This window comes from Galleria mellonella, unplaced genomic scaffold (assembly GCF_026898425.1).
Source record: "Galleria mellonella isolate WM207_F2 unplaced genomic scaffold, CSIRO_AGI_GalMel_v1 utg537, whole genome shotgun sequence".
NCBI classification, from domain to species: domain Eukaryota; kingdom Metazoa; phylum Arthropoda; class Insecta; order Lepidoptera; family Pyralidae; genus Galleria; species Galleria mellonella.
In genome coordinates, this window is record NW_026442112.1 from 3,830,718 (window position 1) to 3,851,230 (window position 20,513).

The 20,513-nt window shown below is 32.1% G+C and overlaps 2 protein-coding genes across 2 annotated transcripts in view; one reads left to right on the forward strand and one right to left on the reverse strand.

The window, feature by feature from the left end:
- LOC113519268 (CUGBP Elav-like family member 3-B) overlaps positions 1 to 20,513 on the forward strand; it is a 981,529-nt gene that overhangs the window by 271,946 nt on the left and 689,070 nt on the right. The gene's annotated exons all lie outside the window — the stretch shown is intronic.
- LOC128201528 (uncharacterized) lies at positions 1,444 to 3,002 on the reverse strand. Its single transcript, XM_052898769.1, has 2 exons — positions 2,667 to 3,002; positions 1,444 to 1,847 (listed from the first exon to the last, which is right to left on the reverse strand). The coding sequence occupies exons 1-2, from the start codon at positions 2,757 to 2,759 to the stop codon at positions 1,635 to 1,637; spliced, it is 306 nt and encodes a 101-aa protein (XP_052754729.1). The 5' UTR covers positions 2,760 to 3,002; the 3' UTR covers positions 1,444 to 1,634.

The window sequence follows — 20,513 nt, forward strand, 5'->3', positions numbered from 1 at the left end:
GACATACATATAAATATATTTTTATAGATTTAGACGAATAATAGTAAATATGTTTATAATTTTATTATTAAAAATTACTTAATGTCTAACCCAAAAGTTACAAACAGCACACGTGTGTTCACATGTACGAGGATTTTTGTAGAAATTTAGATCTGGTAGTGATTTATGTAATATTACAATAGAAAGTATACATTTTGTAGTGTATTTGTCCCTCAATAACCCACATTAACACATTATTATTTTCTTTTACAATCACAGAAGAATGATTTTATTGTTTATTAGCTTTTATCCGCAGCTTTGTCCATGTGCCCAGAATATATTTACTGATTAAAATAAAAAGTTACCTATATCCTTTTCCATCCCGTATAGTACACAAATACAAAATTTCTTAGTGATTGGTTCAATCGTTTAAACAAACAAACCAACATTCACATTTTTAATATTAATAAAGGTACTACAAGTATGAATTGCTCAATTCAACCCCTCTATAATGTATCCCAAGTTTATCTTCTTAGTCAAATGTAAAAAATGGTTAAAAATTACTGCATCCATTTAGAAGCAACGAAATATAGAGCAACCCTCTTTTGAATAAGAATGTAAAAAAAATACACAAAATAAATAGATGTACATATTTCGCATAATGGCCGCTGTCAAATACCGTATCGCTATCCGTTCATAACTCAAGCAATGATCTAAGATGGATCACCGATGCGAGGCAGCACGAACGCGGGCAAATTACTCCGATCAATTCCGTCACGGTAGTACTCCTGGGATTTGCAACCGTTAGATGCAATCTTCGACTTGTCATTGTCATTGGTGGTCGGGATGGACACCGGAATGAGGTCTGAGTACGGTCCTGTCTGATAGGTGATTCGGCTTCCGATAGTGGAACCTTTGGGGCAATATATCTTACAATATGTTATCGGCAATTTAGGTTTTGAACGTTATAAAGGTACGTAGCTAGGTCAGAAATTAATTATTACAAAATTTTTATTTCAAACTTAAAATTATTTCATTTGAAGCCGACGGAGAGAACAGACATTTTCTTGGTGAGGGAAAAATTAAAAAGGTAGATAATTATGTGGTCTTTTGCTATAAAGTTGAAGCTAAAAATCAATGCAAATATGCTTTACACAAACATTTACGGAAAAAAGAAATATTTACAATGTAATATCAGGTGGAGTAATTAGACATATTGTTATTCTTGTTATAGTTATTCTTGTTATATCCGATATTGAAGAATCATATATTTAAATTTATTTATTTTCTCCACAAATTTTACAGAAAAAGACAGTAACATGAATAAAATACAACAATATATTTATAAATACATATATACAATTGAAATCATATGTGATAGAAGATAATCTAAATGAGATCTTTTCAATTAATTAGGAACATTAACTGTGGTTGGCGGTTTTGACCATCACTGATCATTAAGTATCGGTCATATTAGAATTCTTGACCAATGTATTCCAATTCGACGTGCGTTTTAAAGAAACGTCTTCAACAATTTCCTATAATACAAGACAAAAACAGAAGAGCACTAGTGTGGAATGCAACAATAACTTGCTCAGCGCACGTCGACTGGTTCGCGCTCAGCATGAAAATTTCTTTGGAATTCTAATAAATTTCTAAATCGACATAAGTTGTTTCGTATTCAGGTTGGCGCCGGGGATTTCTGAACACAATAAGATCATGTTACAAAGGACGATGCTTTGCATATCTACAAAGATCGGTGGAACTCGGCAACGATGTTTGTCGTCGTGGACGTTTTGCGCCCGCCGGTGCAGTTTTTTCCTTCTGTTTCTTCGATGTGGGTACGCTTTGTTAGCGAATGTCTGCGTCTGGGTAACAATAGAGTACTTTATTTGCATTATTAGTTATAATATTAAGATTCGAATTTAATACTTTTCAACTATTTATTATTTAAACAAAAACAATTTTGCTTGGATTTACGCTAAATCTTACTGATTTGAGGAGTAATTCTCTAAACCTATTTATTTATTTCTAAAACTAAAACGTTAATCAGATTCATCGATGAAAGTTTTAAATTAGATATGAGCCAACAATAAGCAATTTAAAATAGTTTTGACTTAATTATATTAATATCAAAAGCAATTGCTGTAATATTAAAGTGACATTTTACTTTTAGATATAGCATTTCATAATAGACACTACTAAATTGTCACTAAATTGCCAAATTTAACTTGCATTTGGCCTAAATTCAATTTAAATTAAATTGTGACAATTTCATATTCGGAAATATTACAGTTGACCCATTAAATTCTATCATCGAAATTAATCCTCTGAAATTCGAGTTATCACGTGTTTCAACAGAAATAGAAATACAAGCATTTTTATGGACTGCGCATATAATATCCGAACCGATGGGGAATAAAGGTTCTCAAGTTATAACCCCGTACGAGCAAATGCAGTGTAGGATAACCTCCACTAGATGGAGTGATAACCTCCAATATATTACAGTCGGTGGATGCAAGTGGCTCAGTACTGTTTGTTATGACAGTTAAGGAGGAAGCCTATGTTTAACAGAGAAGAGATAATGTCTAATATGGTGTTGATATATCACATTAAAGATAAAATATAATTTGTTAAAATGCACTTTAATAATTCAGACTTAAGATTCGCTGTTACTGAACACTTACCTTAAATATACCTAGTAAACGCCCTCGGTACGACACTGTTCGCCGAAGTTGTTCCATAAAAGCTCTTTTGCCTCTCCACCTTTCCTTTGGCATTTTGTAGAACGTATATTTTTCTTTTTTAGAACTTTTTTCCAGCAGTTATTTATGAAATATTGTTGTAAGTTTATTTAGCGTAGATGTCATTGAGCGGTATTTAAAAAAAAAAATAGAGGCTGTGGAAGAACGGCCTTTACCTGCGGAGATAAATTTCTGGTCGATACTTTGTTTGTGCTATGACAATACAAACTTAATTCTTGTTGTGTTGTGTAATAAATGGCTAAGAATTTTATGTAATGAAAATGAAATGGTAACTTCAGCTGCAGTGAGTTACCAGTAAGGATTGACAGGTGAGGATGAAGTCAGGGCAGTTAGTCTATTTTGACCATTTGCTCCGGAATTTACCACGATGGTTTCCATGAGAGGTCACCTGGAAGTTGACCAGATAGTATATGTTGCTAGCAATGGGACCATTCGACAGCCACGCCAAGTTTTTTCCAATTTTCTCGTACCTTTAATGACTGATCTTAATCAAAGTTGATTGAATGATTGTCATGTCAACACTCTGTATAAACTATTAGAAGTAAAAAGTGTGATATTTTGTACAGACGTCTTTAATTTTTTAATTTAAGTATCATTATTTGCTATGAGAAAGACATGTAATGCGTAGTTTAAAGTAGATATTAGGTTTATAAATAGTCAATTTATTAAAGACGATTATGCGAGGCAATATTAATGACTAATCGTGTTATTACTAGTGATCCTGCTAAAACCCCTAGGGGGGGGGGCTTATTTTCATCAGTGGATGGTTAAAGGCTGATAGGATGATGATGATGAATCGAGTGATATCTGAAATCATAAAGCAGATTCAAAAAAATCCTAGTGTAATGTCATTAATATGAATTCTTGAAAATCTTTAAAGGAAATAAAATAATAGACAGTTGGAATATGGCAATGAAAATAGGGTACGGAAAACTATGGAATGATCTAAGTCCTCAGGAATAGTAACATATGAAGGGCATCATGGACGTCATAGTTTTCTATGATATGCATGATAAATCACAAGTATAGGCGATAGTTACCATTTTGGATCAGGTTGTTAGCTACACTACAAGTTAATTGCATACAAAAAGAATTAATGAAATTGAGTAGCTTATATATCGTAAAAAATAACATGGGAAATGAACCTGGAGTGCTATCCAACTAGTTCAAATATTACAACGTCGATACGAGCGCACTCCTCGAACAATACCCTCAAGCTCTTCACACTCACAGTACTCTAAGATGTGAGTTTATTAGTTCGTCCGTTTGCTGGTAGCACAATTAAATGAAGCTACTCAGCTATCCTGAGGTAAATTTTATGTACTATATACCGTAATTAGTAGCTGGTTATTTATTTTGTAAATCAATTTGTAATGATTACTTCATATTATTTAATCAATTTTATTTTATTTTAAAAATGAATTTTTCAATGCGTCTATTTTTTTGACATTTTTATAAATTATCTTTATTGATAAACTCTTTTTTCAATTGGTAATAACTCAGTATCCATCTTGAGTTATTTCCATATTAATTTTGTGAATGTTTATGATTGCATATTTTTATATTATAGATCATAATTTAGTCATTTAATTTAGACATGTAAACATACTGCTAATTTTACTAATATAATAAAATACATTACATGGTCGCGTACAACGCGGTTTCAGAGATGCTTTCTCCCACGAACACTCAGGTTATGGAATGAGCTCCCTGCCGAGGTTTTCCCGAGAGACTACAGCATGGGGTTCTTCAAAAGGGGGGTAAAGAGGTTTCTTCAGGATCGGCAACGCGCGCGTAATACCTCTGGTATTGCAGGCGTTCATAGGCTACGGTAACCGCTTACCATCAGGTGGGCCGTATGCTTGTTTGCCACCTCAGTGGTATAAAAAAAAAAAAACATTATAAATATAGTAAAAATTAATAATATACGAATTTACACTATTTTTAATAATTTATTTACCTACAATTTAATGTTTTGGGTGATTGAATATTAACTCATTTTATTTACTGTTTGTTGGCCACATTACAAAAAAAAATATATTAGATACAAAAAACAGTCTGGTAGTACATATAGATGAATTGTTAACACTAGTTTGCCAGTAATAAACATGAAAAGATTAGCCTACCACAAAATCTTTTCCGAAATTTTGGGACAAAACAAACAAATTTGATGTTAAAATTACACGGTACATACTGTTTAAAAATAATAAAAAATATTAAAATATCATTTCTTTGGAATTTTATGGTAGGATTTATGACGAACGAAATGTAAAGTTCCATTTACTGGATCAATATCGGTATGAACAAAAACACGAAATTGAGTTCGAAAATTTGGAATTTCATTTCATGGTAGATCCCCAGTACGTACTCTACCATTATTTGTATTGTTTGTGTTAGCGAGCCAGCCATAAACATATCAATGATAATTCTGCAATCAATTAAACAACCACGAAACTTACGTACCTCTTATAGTCATTGCTCGTTAGTACAGTACTATGATATACATATTTCCATCCACTTTATGTGTCGTAATGCCATTCATCAAATCATAAAACGAACGTTAAACATTTAGTATACGATCAGCGAGTTGTACATTGTAACTAAAGTAAGCATTAGTTTGAACTATAAACCGCGCCGTTCGCTCGCTACTGTTTTTGGAAAACAAATTGTGGTAATCGTTTCCACAATGTAATCGTATGTTTCATGCAATTGTTTAACTGTAAATAATAATATATGTACAATAATAAATGAAACCAAATAAGAAAACTTAATTATCGAGGTATGGACAGCAGCATCCCTCTTACAACATAACAAAAACCTAACTGCGGTTGCCAATCGTAGCAGTTACTGGCAAAACCCTCCTTATGGGGAGGCTTATGTTCACCAGTGGACAGATAATGGCTGATATGAAGGTGAAGAATGAAATGGTAGCCCCGTCTGCTTTATCGGTATACGCTGGCGGAGTACTAATGAAGGATGTTAAGTTAGCATAAAATCAGATCAGTTAGTCCATCATGACGAATTCTACAAGAATTAACCGAGACGGTTTCTAGGTAAAATTGCGTGGAAGTCGACCTGATAGGGTGTATTGCTAGCAAATAGAGTGTTAGATCCCCACTACTAACAATCCCTTTTCCCTCGGAAAAAGGTATTGTAACTCCGTTCTCTGTAATTAGAGAATCCGTTAAACCAAAAGAGTGATACACTTGCAAATTTGGCAAAAACACCACTAGGTTTATAAGAAAGTTTTTACAAGAATCATAACAGTAGTTGATATTATATGATTGAATAAAATAAATTGGCTAACTAGGTCCGCAGCCACCTTCGCAACAAAGGGGGTAACAAAGGGGCATGGGAAAGGAACAAATGTTTGCCCCGCATCTACTGTGTCTGGCATTTTCTGGCTTTTGGCATTTCGGTACTAACGGTTCTCATTGTTATGAAGGGTTAAATATTGAACTTGTATTGGCACAAGAGACTTGAACGTAAAGTGTAACTACTTGTGCCTTAAAAAAATACATGTATCGTAGTTTACTGATATGTTTAAACTAGTATTATAAAGAGGATTGATTTGATGTTTTGGATGTAATTGATAACCTCAAAATACTTAACTATTTTAAAAATAGTTTCACCTATAAAAAGCTGCATTATCTGTGAGTAACATGATTTAGAAATTAAAAAATTGGCGATGTAAACGCGTAATATACACACAAAAAATACTATCGAATTATAAATGGAACATCTGAAGAAAAAGAAAACGGACTTTGTATAATAGTGCATAAAAAAGGATTGAGACCAATTATGACAGTTGACAAGGACTTGTGAAAGAAGAAAACATACTGCGCCGACCCCAAATAAATGGTAAAAGGTGGGCCAATGATAAGTTGTAAATTATACTATACTATATTAGTACTATATAATCATACTAATCTTGATCAATTAATCAAGCCCAGAAATATCCTATGTTACGAAAAACCAGACAAGGAATTATAAATACAGCCCAGTACACCCAGACCTGAGCCAATTCAGAAAAGATAGTTTCCTAAATCAGTTCGTGGAATTTAGAATCAATTCCAAGATTTTATTGGCACAAAACAATCTACCCATCACTTTTACATGGAAATCGTCATTAATTATAAATATATATGAAATTTTTAATCATATATAGATCATTTTTAAAAGACTTTGCTGATTTTTACTTGTAATACCGTCGAAATATCAGGAGCTCTCAAAGGTATAATAACGGTAAATATCTCGTTAATATAACGTGTAACCTTTTTAAAAGTATAAAGAGCGTTATTAAATCGAAAACAAGCAGTAGGGCGCCAAGGTCGACACGATTGCGAATTGGTTCAGTGCCTCAAAGAGAACCTTTAAGTACGCGCTTTCGAACGCTGTTTGCTGGGAATTTAGGCTACAATGGCGCCCCATATTGCGTGCGAGACGACCCGGAATTACCAATGGGGTTTTTGATTTTATGTGGTAGCAATAGTGATATTTAACATATTTTATGTATAAGGTACACATATTTCGTTAACTGGTATGAATATTATATTATTTATTGTCTTACTAATGCTACATCCACGTAGAAATTTGTCATTTGCAATGCTCATAAGACAATCAGAAAATTCGTTCTAGAAATTTTGTTTTTAAACTCAGTGAATTTTATTGATTTATTTATTTACAAGAAACATGGTAAGTGTATAGATCTTAACAATAGGTATAAGTCCTCATATTGTGTCATAATTAGGCATGCAAAATTTAAAACTTAAGAATTGCTCCGATTGTGCATTTTTAAGTTAGTCTACTAAACAAAATTTCTTATTATAAATTAATATTATTAATTTCCTTTTAATAAAATTCACATCTCTCCTCTTCAGGAGGAGAGATGGCAAAATAACCCTCAGTAGAAGCACAGTCGGCCGAGATTCAGGGTCCTAGGGAGAAAAACCAACGTAATAGTGCAGGTAGTATCCAAGAGGATTTCTTTCTGGGGAGTGAGCCGCCTCGGAATCCCAACCGTCTGAGGTGTTGTTCCCGACTGGTTGGGATAGGAGCGTTCACCGACAGATCGATTGGGATGACTTTAGTAGACCCCACATTCCGGTCATCTCGTGAGCCAAGTCGAGATATTTCTTCTGCGTCTCGGTTTCATTAATTTTATTACTATTCCTATTAATATATGCTCTACAAAAAAAAAAAAATAGTAATTAACATCGTTGATATTAAAATATATTAGGCAAACGCAGACTTTAAACATAATCATCAGAGTTGTTGAAGATATCGTGTAATATAAATTATTATGCACAAAAAATCCTCCTAATTAAACTCATATTATAAATAATAGTTTTTTTTTTTTTTTGTTAGATATTAACGTTTAAATACTCGTTATTGCATTATTTTATAGATTATGTATTTTGTTTTTGTATTTTTTTTATTTTTATTCTTTTGTCTCTTTTGCTGTGTATTACGTGTATGTTTTTTTTTTATTGTAATTTGTGTGCTGTAAGTAATGTAAATAAATTGTCTATCTATCTATCTATCTATCTATCTATTTAAAAAAGTAATGGAATTTTCGAAGTCTTTCTGACATTCGTTATAGATTTATAGAATTTTACTTCATAACTCACTATTTATTTCAATAGTATCTGAATCAACTATTCAGGTTGTTTTTTTATGAAAGAGACTATCTTTATTTAATTTTATCGTGACATAATTAGCAGTAAATGTCACGTGTTAATTATAAGAAAGTGTGACCTTTACACTAGATGCCAACAGTTCAGACGGGGACAGAAAGGTATAAATAAAGATAGGTAATAATAAATATTTAAGTGTAATAATGAAAAAGTGGATATATGTAAGTACTGAAGGAGAGCTTGTTAATATGTACTGTTTGAGGGTGAAATCAAGAGTCACTGCAACCGGCGTCTGTGTATGAGACATGTTGTAAGAGTGCATGAAGCAAGAGGTATCGAAGAGGAGAGAAGCCTTTGCCAATCTTTTTTCTCTATCAAAATTGCAGATAACCAAAAATAAGTCTAATTATAACAAAAAAAGATTTAACAATCCCCTGCAATTATTAAACTATCTAAATGGAAAACACAGACAAAAAACTAATTGACCAGTGAGACAATTGTTTCATCTAAAACACCTACATTAACTCGTTTAGATATAGATTTATGCTAGGGTGGCATTCCGAGAAACATTTATATGTTACTTACAAATTGAACAAAAACAACTTTAATTGCAACCAAAAAATGTTTCTCAATCCCCTGGAACAAGCAAATTAAACTATCCGATTGGAAAACACAGAGAAAAAACTAATTGTGTGGCCAGCGACACAACCAGTTCACTTCTAATACCGCCACAACCTCATTTGGATACGGATTTATGCCAGGGAGGCATGCGGGGAATTTCGGTGGAACGGACACCGTTGAAAAACATTCAGCGATAAACGAAATACGCCAGCACACGGCTCCTTGCTTTGCATAAGGTTTGGTCTTTTTGCATCTTTATGGGTCGCTGTCACAGTGGATGTTAATATAGGTTTGGGTATATTATTTTGTTTATTTCTGGATGTGCCAATGTATCGATAGTACAATTATCTTTACAAGTTCGCGGCTTTGTCGGCATTATTTAGGATATGAAGTTCAATTTAAGACTAAGTAACTTGCAAATATCTAAATTTTTAGACTTTTGTATTTCAAAGTTTATAGTTTATAAGATACGTCAAGATAACCCTTAAGAGTTGCATTATATGCCTTATGGCCACAGTATTCGATTCAATTCTAGTTTTTTAAAAAAACTTCTACGTTTGTACTTAATATTAATACTTATCCGCGTTATCGTCCACATGAACAAGTTAAATGTAACCTATGTCCTTCCTCATTCCGAATATTATATATCAAATTTCATGATGCTTATTTTAAACGTTAAAGCAACAATATATAGTATACAAACTTATTTTAACACTATAATATTAATAACGATAAGTAGAACATCACTTTTCGTAACAATTATTTATATTTTATCTGTATTTAGTCTTACTCTATATTACTAACTCAATATTTTATACGCCTACGAACTATGCCTTGGTTTGAAATTATTAAAAAAGAAATTCAAAATATCCACCTAAATATTAAGAGGTATTTGCAAAAGGCATAAACTAAACATTTGCATACAAGTTTCACTACTTGTATTCGTAACGCGACATCTAACAAAATAAACACTAGACACAAGCATCGGACACACGCCGGCCGTGAAATCGTATGCCGCCGGCGGGAGCGCTCACGGCGAGGTGTCGGCCCGATAGTGTCCGACACCGCCGACACCGCTGCAACCGAACAAATTACCATGGACTTTACTCCGTCGTCCCCTGGGCTTTACGCTGCGTGATTTAAGGCATTACTGATGTTTTAAATACGTCACAATTATCAATTATATTTTTTTAAGATTTAATTGGCGTTGTAACCCGATAGTGTCTGACACCGCCGACAACACTGCAACCGAATAAAATAGGCTTTACTCCATCGTTCCCTGGTCTTATATTTTTAAGCGTTACTGATTTCTTCTAAGTCATAATTATATTTTTTTTTAATAAGTAATTATTGCTGTTAGCCCGATAGTATCTGCCGCCGCCAGCACCGCTACAATCGAATAAATAAATTACTATGGACTTTACTCCGTTATCCCTTGGCCGCTACGCAATTTAAGGCGTTACTGTTTTCTTTTAACTACATCACAATAATCTTTTTTTTTTTTAATAATTAATTGTTGTTAGCTCGATAGTGTCTGACACCAGCGAGACCACTGGAACTAAATTGCTATGGATAGTTTCTCCTGGACTTTACGGTATGTAATTTAAGATGTTGTGGATTTTTTTTAACAACGACGTTATATATCAGAAATTTGTGTTTTTTCTTTAAATAACCCGCAACTTTGTCAGTCGATATTTAATTATATATTTTCTTATTTTTTATTCGTTTAATTAATTTGTTTTTTAAACATAATTACGAGTATTATTAAAAATCATAAAACACAAAGTACTTTGTTACAGCTACTTACTCCATTGATAAATATTAATATAACATTAGTATTATACCTACATTTTAATAAAACAAATACCAATTTATAAGTTAAGCCAATATGTCCTCATTTATAAATTTCCGTTGACATTTTTATCTTTTTTCACGTTGTGTTCTAAGAAATAAACAGACGGGCACTAATTTTGAAAATAGTCAATTTGAGTTATATTTCTTGTTTATAGGATTCCTAGTTAATTTCTTTTTTTTTTATACAACTTAGAATAACAAACAAGCTGACGGCCCACTTGATGGAAATTGGTAACTGTCGCCTATAGACATGAGCAGTACCATGGACATAACAGAGTATACTGTTTCGCCCATAATACCCCCCATGCGTTGCCATTCCTGAGGACTCAGGTGTTATTCTTCCGTACCCAGTAAACGCACGCCATATTCTATTATTCAAACCGAAACACAGCCATGCAAACACAACTGCTTTACGGTTGAAACACGAATGGGACAGAGGTACCCAAGCAATCAACTTTTGTACAGTCTCCCTAGAGGGATAGTCGGTTCTAACCGACTTCCAACAGAAAGAGGTTCTCAATTCGGGTACATGTTTTTGTGTTTGTTACCTCATAATACTGTCAATTATAAATAAAAAAAAATGTGAAAGTATAAGTTTCTTAGAGATTAGTCCCATATGAATATTATAAATTTTAAATCAGCACAAAAACAACTAATACACCGACTTTATGATCATCAACATCATCATCATATCAGCCTTTACTGCTGAACATAAGTCTCCCCCTTGGAAGGTATTGCCAGTAGTTGCCACGCTTGGCAGACGGACTGGCAACTGCAGTCAAGCTTAAGAGATATTTAAGAGGAACGCTGCTGCCCATCCCTCGCTCTCACTTAGTCGGCTCTTACGACACCCACGGGAAAGGTAGGGGTGGCCTACTCTATGCCAAAACTACACGGCTGATTTTATGATCACTACAGTTTTATTACAGTGTAGGTAGGGACAGATAGATTTTATCAGAGGGAGACTTTGTACAAAAGTCGATTGCTTGGGTACCTCTGTCCCATTCGTGTTTCTACCGTGAAGCAGTTGTGTTTGCATGGTTGTGTTTCGGTTTGAAGGGTGGGATATGGCGTGAATTTACTGCAGAGGAATAACATCTGAGTCCTCAGAAATGGCAACGCATGGGGGGTATCATGGGCGAAACAGTATACTCTGTTATGTCCATGGTACTGCTCATGTCTCTAGGCGATGGTTACTACTTTCCATCAGGTGGTCCGTCAGCTTATTTGCCATTCTAAGTTGCATAAAAAAAAAGATATCATTAATATTAGCACTAAAAATATTTTAAAAGACTAATGAATCTGGATATTTTCTTCAAAAAAATGTATGAGAAAAATAAGTAATTTTGAACTCTCCCATATTAATATATCCAATCCAGCTGTCGAGTTATTATTGAAAGCTAACATTTTTTGTCGTATCTATGTTTCTGTTTACAATATTTAGTCTTAAGCATTCATTTAAGAAAGACATCTACTAGGATTCTCTTAAAAGGATGATGAGTTTTTATTAAAATTATATTTTCACGCTAAAACGTGATTGCTTGAAACTTGCTATTGCTTTACGATATAAGGAAAGTTAACAGATATTTTATTTTAAATAGATGTTAATTACTATTTTGTACGTGTGGATTTCAGAAATAGGAAAATTAATTAAATATAATATAATTTTACCTTCTATTGGTCTTATTGAGACACCTCATATAAACTTTTCTTAACTCCAATGTACAAATATCGTTTTGTTATTATTTTATTATATTTATAAATTATTGTCACTTTTACGAGTATATCAAGAACCTATTGACATTCCATTTCAAGGCAACACATAACACATACAATTGTATGTATTATGTGTTGTAAATTAAGAACCATTAACTTATTAAAAGTTAGTTTAAATTTCTATAACAGCCAGTGTTTTTAGTTCTGAAGATACAACAAGCGCCATCTCTCCAAAATTGAAATTTTTATTACAGCCTGAACGGGGCTGAATTTCAGGAGAGCACCAGCGACATCTATTGAAGTAGTAAAATGCAGCATTTACTTCGTTATGCCGCCCGCCGTTGAAGCTGCCCGCCGTTGGGCCGCCCAAATACGAGTTTCACGTACCATTTGACAGATGGCGCTAAATGTTCTATTTTAGTTTAAGTTTGGAATGTTATTAAATAATTGGAGCAAATAATTTAACGTGATAATCTGTCAAATAGAAACAACCTATATTGAATTTTTTGAAAATTTGATATTGTAAATATTTTTATTATAATAATAAATTATATCACATTATATTTCAATCAATTTAAGAGAATATATATTTTTTTTTTATAATATTATTATTACATTGTAAATTTTGTAATTTACGTGAATATATATTTAATATTTCTTACATTTCCTAAAAATTATGATTCGATATAAATGTTGTCTAAAGTAAACTAAAGAGGGCGACACTAGGCTCATTCATAGAAATAAAACCACATGTTATAGGTATGTTATACCTTCGAAATTACATAACTTACATATAAGGTAGGCAGAGATAATGTAAATATAAAAAACAACCACTTATTTCGACCAAAATGAAATATAATATCAATTTAATTATAAAAATATAATGTTAAATGTCCTATCAATTATCAGCTGTCAGATTATTATGAAAAGGAGTTATAAAAAAAATCAAAAATTACAAAATTGAATACACAGTTCTTAAGAAAAACAGCCACTTAACAGGTGTAAGGTAAGATTTGTAAACTACAATAAACATACCTACAATGTTGTTTGTTTCAAATTTATATGTTATTATTATTTCAACCGTTAACTGTACACTTTTGAACATAAGCCTTCCCCATAAGGAGAGTTTTGCTAGTAGTCGCCACGCTTGGCAGGCAAGTTGGCAACCGCAGTTAGACTTTTAGAGATATTTTAAGAGGGACGCTGCTGCACATCCCTATATACAAATGTAACCTTATATACAAATTTCAAAATACTTAACCCATATTGTCAATATGACAACCTACGTATACAAGTTGCGATTGTGTCAGATTAAAAGGCCGGCAGCACACCTGCAATGCCGCTGGTGTTGTGGGTGATCATGGGCGGCGGTAGTCACTTACCATCAGGTGAGCCGCATGCTCGTTTGCCCCTGTGTTGTAAAAAAAAAACAGTATATCTAACGAGCTGTAATCACGACAGACTAAGTCTTGGTCACCCCATTGTCAAATTTTGATACCATCGATTATGTGCAACATATACTGTTAGAATGTGGTATAAATTCAATAAAAAGAGAAGAATCTAGGTGCCATTTTCAAGTAAATAAATTAAATGTTGGTTCAATCTATATTAGCTGAACCCAAATCAGGAAATTTTGAACATCTCTGTAAATTATTGATACCCATTAATTTCTTTCTTTCCTTGAGTAGGGAAAGGAGATAAAATCTTATCTAATAAATCAATTTAAGGTACGATAGGGCTGATATACTTGAAGAAGGTAAAATCCATTAAAATTAAATATGTATATATTCTTTACTGCACTTGTAGAAAAAAGATACAGCAACGTGTTTAACAACTTATTAGCAACTGTGAAACTTATTTCTGAGAAAGATCTCTTCCAGCCAACCCAATGCAGTAAGAGATAAAATAATTAGCGGATAATCTAGTCTAGCTAGTGGCCTAATACATATGTGACTAAATTTATAGGTAACATAGAGTCTATAATACTGTGAAATTAATTATAATTATTACAATTTACAAAATTAGTTTGTGTAACAATCCTAACATAAAATTGACTTCATTATAAACACTTTAAGGTCTCAAGTAAAGTAATATTTAAATCAATTTACTAGTACTTATGAACAGTATTATGTACTTTGTGATGTGTAATATAAATAATAAAAAAATATAAACTTTAATAGAAACCGTAATATAAACATAGAGTACAGTAGTCTACGATATTTATTTGCTAAATAGATTCGAAATAATACCTTAGCTAAGAAAATAATTATCGAATTTGCTATAGATTTACGATAATGTTAACAACAAAGGTGACTTCTTAACAGTTGTGAGCCACTTAGGGGCTCCATAAAAAAGTCCAATAAATGAAAACTGAAATTAATAATTATGTTTATTAGTCATGTATTTTAAAATAATATTTCAGCAACTAACAATTAAAAATCGCAATCTTTGTCAAAGGCCATAATGTTGTTAACAGCAAAAATAACCATTTAACAGATGTAATTCCCTTGTAGGCTTAATTAGTTAATATATTTTAAAGTAATATTTCAGATACTAACAATTAAAAATCACAAATTTTGACAGAGTTCACAATATTGTTAACAGCAGAAATAACCTTTTTATAGATATAAGCCCCTTAGAGGCTCAATAAGTAATGTCCAATAAATATAAACTACAGTAGCCTGGTATTTACTTGCTCAATAACTAGATTCTAAATAATACCGTAGCTAAGTAACTAATCACCAAATTTGGTACAGACTCATGATAATATTGAAACTTCTGGCGACTTCTTAACACATGTGAGCCCCTTAGGGGCTCAATAAAAAATGTCAAATAAATGAAGACCGAATTATACGATTATGTTCATTAATTAATATATTTAAAAAGTAATATTTCAGCTACCAACAATTAAAAATCACAATCTTTGTCAAAGACAATAAGATTGTCAACAGCAAAGATAACCTTTCAACAGATGTAATCCCCTTGTAGACTCAATAAATAATGTCCAATAAACAGAGACTACAATAGTTTATTGACATTTATTTGCTAAATATATTCAAAATAATGCCATAGCTTAGTAAATAATCACCAAATTTGGCATAGAATGATATAATATTAACAACAAGGGCAAGGTTAAGATATGAGCCCCTTAGAGGCTCAATATAAAATAACTAATAAATGAAGACAAAGTTATACGTTTATGTTCATTAATTAATATATTTAAAAAGTAATATTTCAGCTACTAACAATAATAAATTATAAAATTTAACAGAGACCATGATGTAGTTAACAGCAAAGATAACCTTTTAACAAATGAAAGCCCCTTGGGGGCTCAATAACTAATGTCCAATAAACAGAGATTTCGGTAGTCTAAGATATTTATTTGCTAAATAGATTCAAAATAATGTCTTAGCTAAGTAAAATGATAATAATTAAGTCACAAAATTTGATAGAGGATCGCGATATTGTTAACAGCAAGGACGGCCTCTTAACAGATGTGAGCCCCCTTAGGGGCTCAATAAATAATGTCCAATAAACGGAGGCTGCGATAGCCGACGATGTTTATTTGTTGTTCAACTCGTAATGAGGACTTGGAAATCTAAGGGTGCGCCGTAAAATATAAGATGCTGGAGTGTTAAACAATTTGTCCTCTGGAGGGAATTCGACGTTTAAAATCGTTAAATCTTTCGTTATTAAAGCGCTGCGACAAATATCTTTCGAGTCATTATTTCTTCAAATGATTATTTCTTCTATATATTTTTTTTGTAGTATAAAACATACAATTGGGTTAAATGTAGTATAAATAAAGCAGTATCGCATATTCCTTTTTAAAAGGCCGGCAGCACACCTGCAATGCCGTAGGTATTGTGGGTGACCATGGGCGGCGGTAGTCACTTACCATCAGGTGAGCCGCATGCTCGTTTGCCCGTTTGTTATAAAAAAAAATAAAAAAAAAATTACGATCTTTTGATAGTATTTGAGTGAATATAAGATATAATTATTTTGAAAATCTCTTTACACGTTAATTTTATCTGAGTGTTACAGTTTGTACCTGTTCAAGGTGGGCTATTTATAGGCTGCGAGCTTCATCTTCGATCTCACCGGTATTTCTCATCAAGAGAGATTAAGGTCAATCCCGAGATCTGATATTTATTAAAGAAAAATATTTATATACGTATTTATGTAGTTTTATAGAATAATAGAAAGTGTAGGGGAGTTGAAACTTATAGTTTCACCTTTTCAATTCCTTTCGTTTAAAAATCTGATTGTAAATTCAATGAAAAACATTTATTTATGAATATATTACGTTACTAGCGTAATAATAATAATAATGACGCCTTTCAAGTACATAGCCAGTAGTTTGTTTTAAAATAAACAAAAAAATTACAACCCAATAAATCACAAATCGACATTAATTGAAGTTGAAGAGTCAATAACAGCGATGTGTGGATTAATTTATAAGCTTTTTTATGAATATATATTTTTTAAGATTTCAGGTTTTATTTATTGATTTTTTGTTTTTTTGTTATATTATATAGTTAGTATATTTAATATCGGTGTATTTTCGATATGTATATTGTAGATTTTCGGTAAAAAGGTCACTGTATTTCAATATCACACATACCAGTCGGATATCCATTTTTATATTATATTTTGGCTAAGTAATATTTTAAATATCATTTATTCGACCGATATATAGAGAGATGTATACAATTGGCAAGCTTAATTGCTAATGGCGTCCTTTATAAATTAACAATAATCTTGTAACCTTTTTCTATTTGCAACTATAAAATGTATGTCAACCAAATTTTACAGAGATTTATAAATAACGTAAATATATATTTCAGTCATTCAGAGAATCATATTAAATTAAATCTCATAAATTTAAATGTAAAATAAAACAAGCTAGTTTCGGAACGAACCAATTAATTCTATTTTATAATCCATAAAGAGTTTCAATCAAGGTATATGATATAGTTACAAAAATAAATTGAAAAAACACAGAATTAGGTCATAACTGTAAAGTTATACGCTTTAATATAGAATGGGCGGTTTGTATTATTTAAACATAGTTTGTATTATTTTCATGTAAGTATTCGATTAATACAGCTAACTTAATCAAAAATACATATATACACTTTATGTAACAATATTAATAATATGACATATACAATTTTAACGCTTTATAACTATAATATCGACTATTTTTAAATGTTGACATAATTAACTAATTCAATGTAACAATAAATATGTATTTAGAATAATTAATTGGACATACATTATTGATAAATTTTTACTTTAAAATGTTAGCCACTAAAAACTTAGTTTTGTTACATGTGCTAAGACAAAATTTGCATGCATAAGGCGAAATGTGTAGCTCAGTTACCATTTAAAAAAGTAGATATTATAATTTATATGCTCATGGATAATCATATCAGCCTTTAACTGTCCACTGCTGAACATAAGCCTTCCCTTGAGAGGTTTTGCCAGTAGTTGCCATGCTTGGCAAGCTGGTTGGCAACCGCAGTTTGGTTTTAGACATGTTTTAAGATTGACGCTTCTGCCAATCCCTCACCCTCCTTTAGTCGCCTCTTACGACACCTACAGGATAGGAAGAGGTGGCCTATTCTATGCTGGGACCACACGACTAATGCTTATAGATAATAGTTATTATTATATCAACCGTTAGAACCATTCAGAAAAAGTTAATAAGTTTTTTAAGGTAGGCTATAAATGTTACAATAAGATATCAAAGAATATTTTGGATTTACCTTTTAAAAAACTTACATAAATCTATTATTAAGAAATATTTATTCAGCTAAGCCTATTATGGTCTCTTGTATGACAAACATGCATGGTGTTAGTCGACTATGCATTGGCATGTATACATTTAAATACATACAAATATGCTTATCTGAGATTTAAAAGAGTAAATGTTTTAATAAGAGTTTCTTGCTTACTACTTCTTAATAGATTGTTCAGATTTACCATTCTAAGTTGCATAAAAAAATAAAATAAAGAATAATAATATTAGAATATTAATTAAAGATTAATAAATTAAGTATACTACAGTAAGTATATAAGAATGTATAATAAAAGAAGGATCTAAAAGAGCTTGTAAACAAATCTATTTGACTAAAGATGTCGCTACGTGCGATTCAAAATACAATCACATTGCACGTACTAAAGTAACTCGATCTTCCGCGTTAAGATTAGGATCTTATTTTCCTATAAAAATAAAATCATTATCCTAAACACCCCCATAAGAGAAGGTTATATTATAACGCTGATCACGCAACATGGTATGGGGTTTTATTTCGAGTTTTCCCACTCCTCAAGTATGTTTCGGTTTGTTCCCTTAACCGCCTCTTGCAACTTACGGATGAAAAGAAGTTACGACGTAAAATGTTCTTGCTCTGCTACCACATGGAGTCATTGTTTGTTATTATCCTTTATAGTTTTGTCTAAGGTACAGTTCATGTTTGTAGGCTACGATTACTATTTTCCATCAGGTGGGCCGTCAGCTTGTTTGCCATTCTGTTATCATTATCATCGATCGTATAACAAAATTAGCAAAATATTCGATATCTTTCATCAGAGTATCACTAGTTTTAAGAAGTTATTATATAATTTGGAAATGGAATAAGTTTGGATCATAACTGTAATCAGTAATGTAATGTACATCTATGAAAGCGTTATAACGTTTACTTCTAACTTACTGTTAAAAAATGTTTACAATGTAAGGTTGACAAACTGCGTATTGATACATTTTTGTATTGTTTTCTTTTTAACAGCATGCTCGTTTCTGTTTGCAAACTGTGATTGTAACTTATAACAAATAAATAAATATCAGCTTTTAACTGTCCCTTGCTGCACATAAGTCTGCACCTAAGGTAGTTTTGCTGGTAGTTGACATGCTTAGCAGGCATATTGGCAACCTCAGTTAGGCTTTGGAGGTGTTTTAAGAGGAACACTGCTGGCCATTACTCGGTATCCTTTAGTTGCCGCTTATGACACCCACGGGAAAGGAAGGGGTGGCCTATTCCGTACCGGGATCACACGGAATTCTTTTATATTATATATTTAAAAAAATGAGAGACAGATTTTTGATCAAAACTAAACTAACATTGACAATGTGATAAATGTTTTTAACAATATCACAAAGCGTGGAAATCTTTATATTTACCCGTCACATACTCGTAAGGCTTCAATTTTAGAAATTACTGCGCTTTAAAAATCGCTACCAAATTTTCATTTATTCACTTGTTATTTTTAAATTTTATATTTATCCTCAAGCAATCATACTTCGTTTCTTACTTAATTGGACCTTCGAATTGAATCGAAAAATAAGATATCACACGCTATTCGAGATATTAAAACTTTAAAAACTCTACCGTACTTCTCTCTAAACTTAGACCAAGGCAGCGAAGCCCGGCGGATACCTGGCAACTGGATCTATGGCAACGCACAGCCTCCGCTCAACCCCTCCTCCAGTATCTATGGTAACCCCCCCACTTGAAGACTTTATGAATCGCACGGCCATATAACGAATATAAATTGAATGCTTCTAAATAAGCAACTATGTTATAAATTTGCGATTGGCACCCATTGAACTATGACTTGCTTTACTATGAGGGAGCCGTTTTAATTGAAAAGTCTATTCTCAGTTAATAGGCAAACTTGGGTGATTCTCGAATGTTCTGCGATTCGAATTTGATATTTTCGTTTGGATGAAACCATACTGGATATCCATGTTGAAGTCATGAATTATAACAACAGAAAATTAAACGAAACTATTGTTAAAATAAATAATATGTTTGAATTGTTAAATTACAAATTTGCAGAGTATTGCTGACTAGTATCAAAGGAGTAGGAGGGGATAATATATAGCTATATCCATATATGTTAGTAACAGTATATATATTCTGGTCTAATAACTAAT

Excerpts from the sequence above, each read along its gene's own strand:
- LOC128201528 (XM_052898769.1), bottom strand. The coding sequence starts at position 2,759 with ATGCCAAAGGAAAGGTGGAGAGGCAAAAGAGCTTTTATGGAACAACTT. Across the intron at positions 1,848-2,666 it reads GTTTACTAGGTATATTTAAG|ACGCAGACATTCGCTAACAA; the intron begins GTAAGTGTTCAG and ends ATTGTTACCCAG.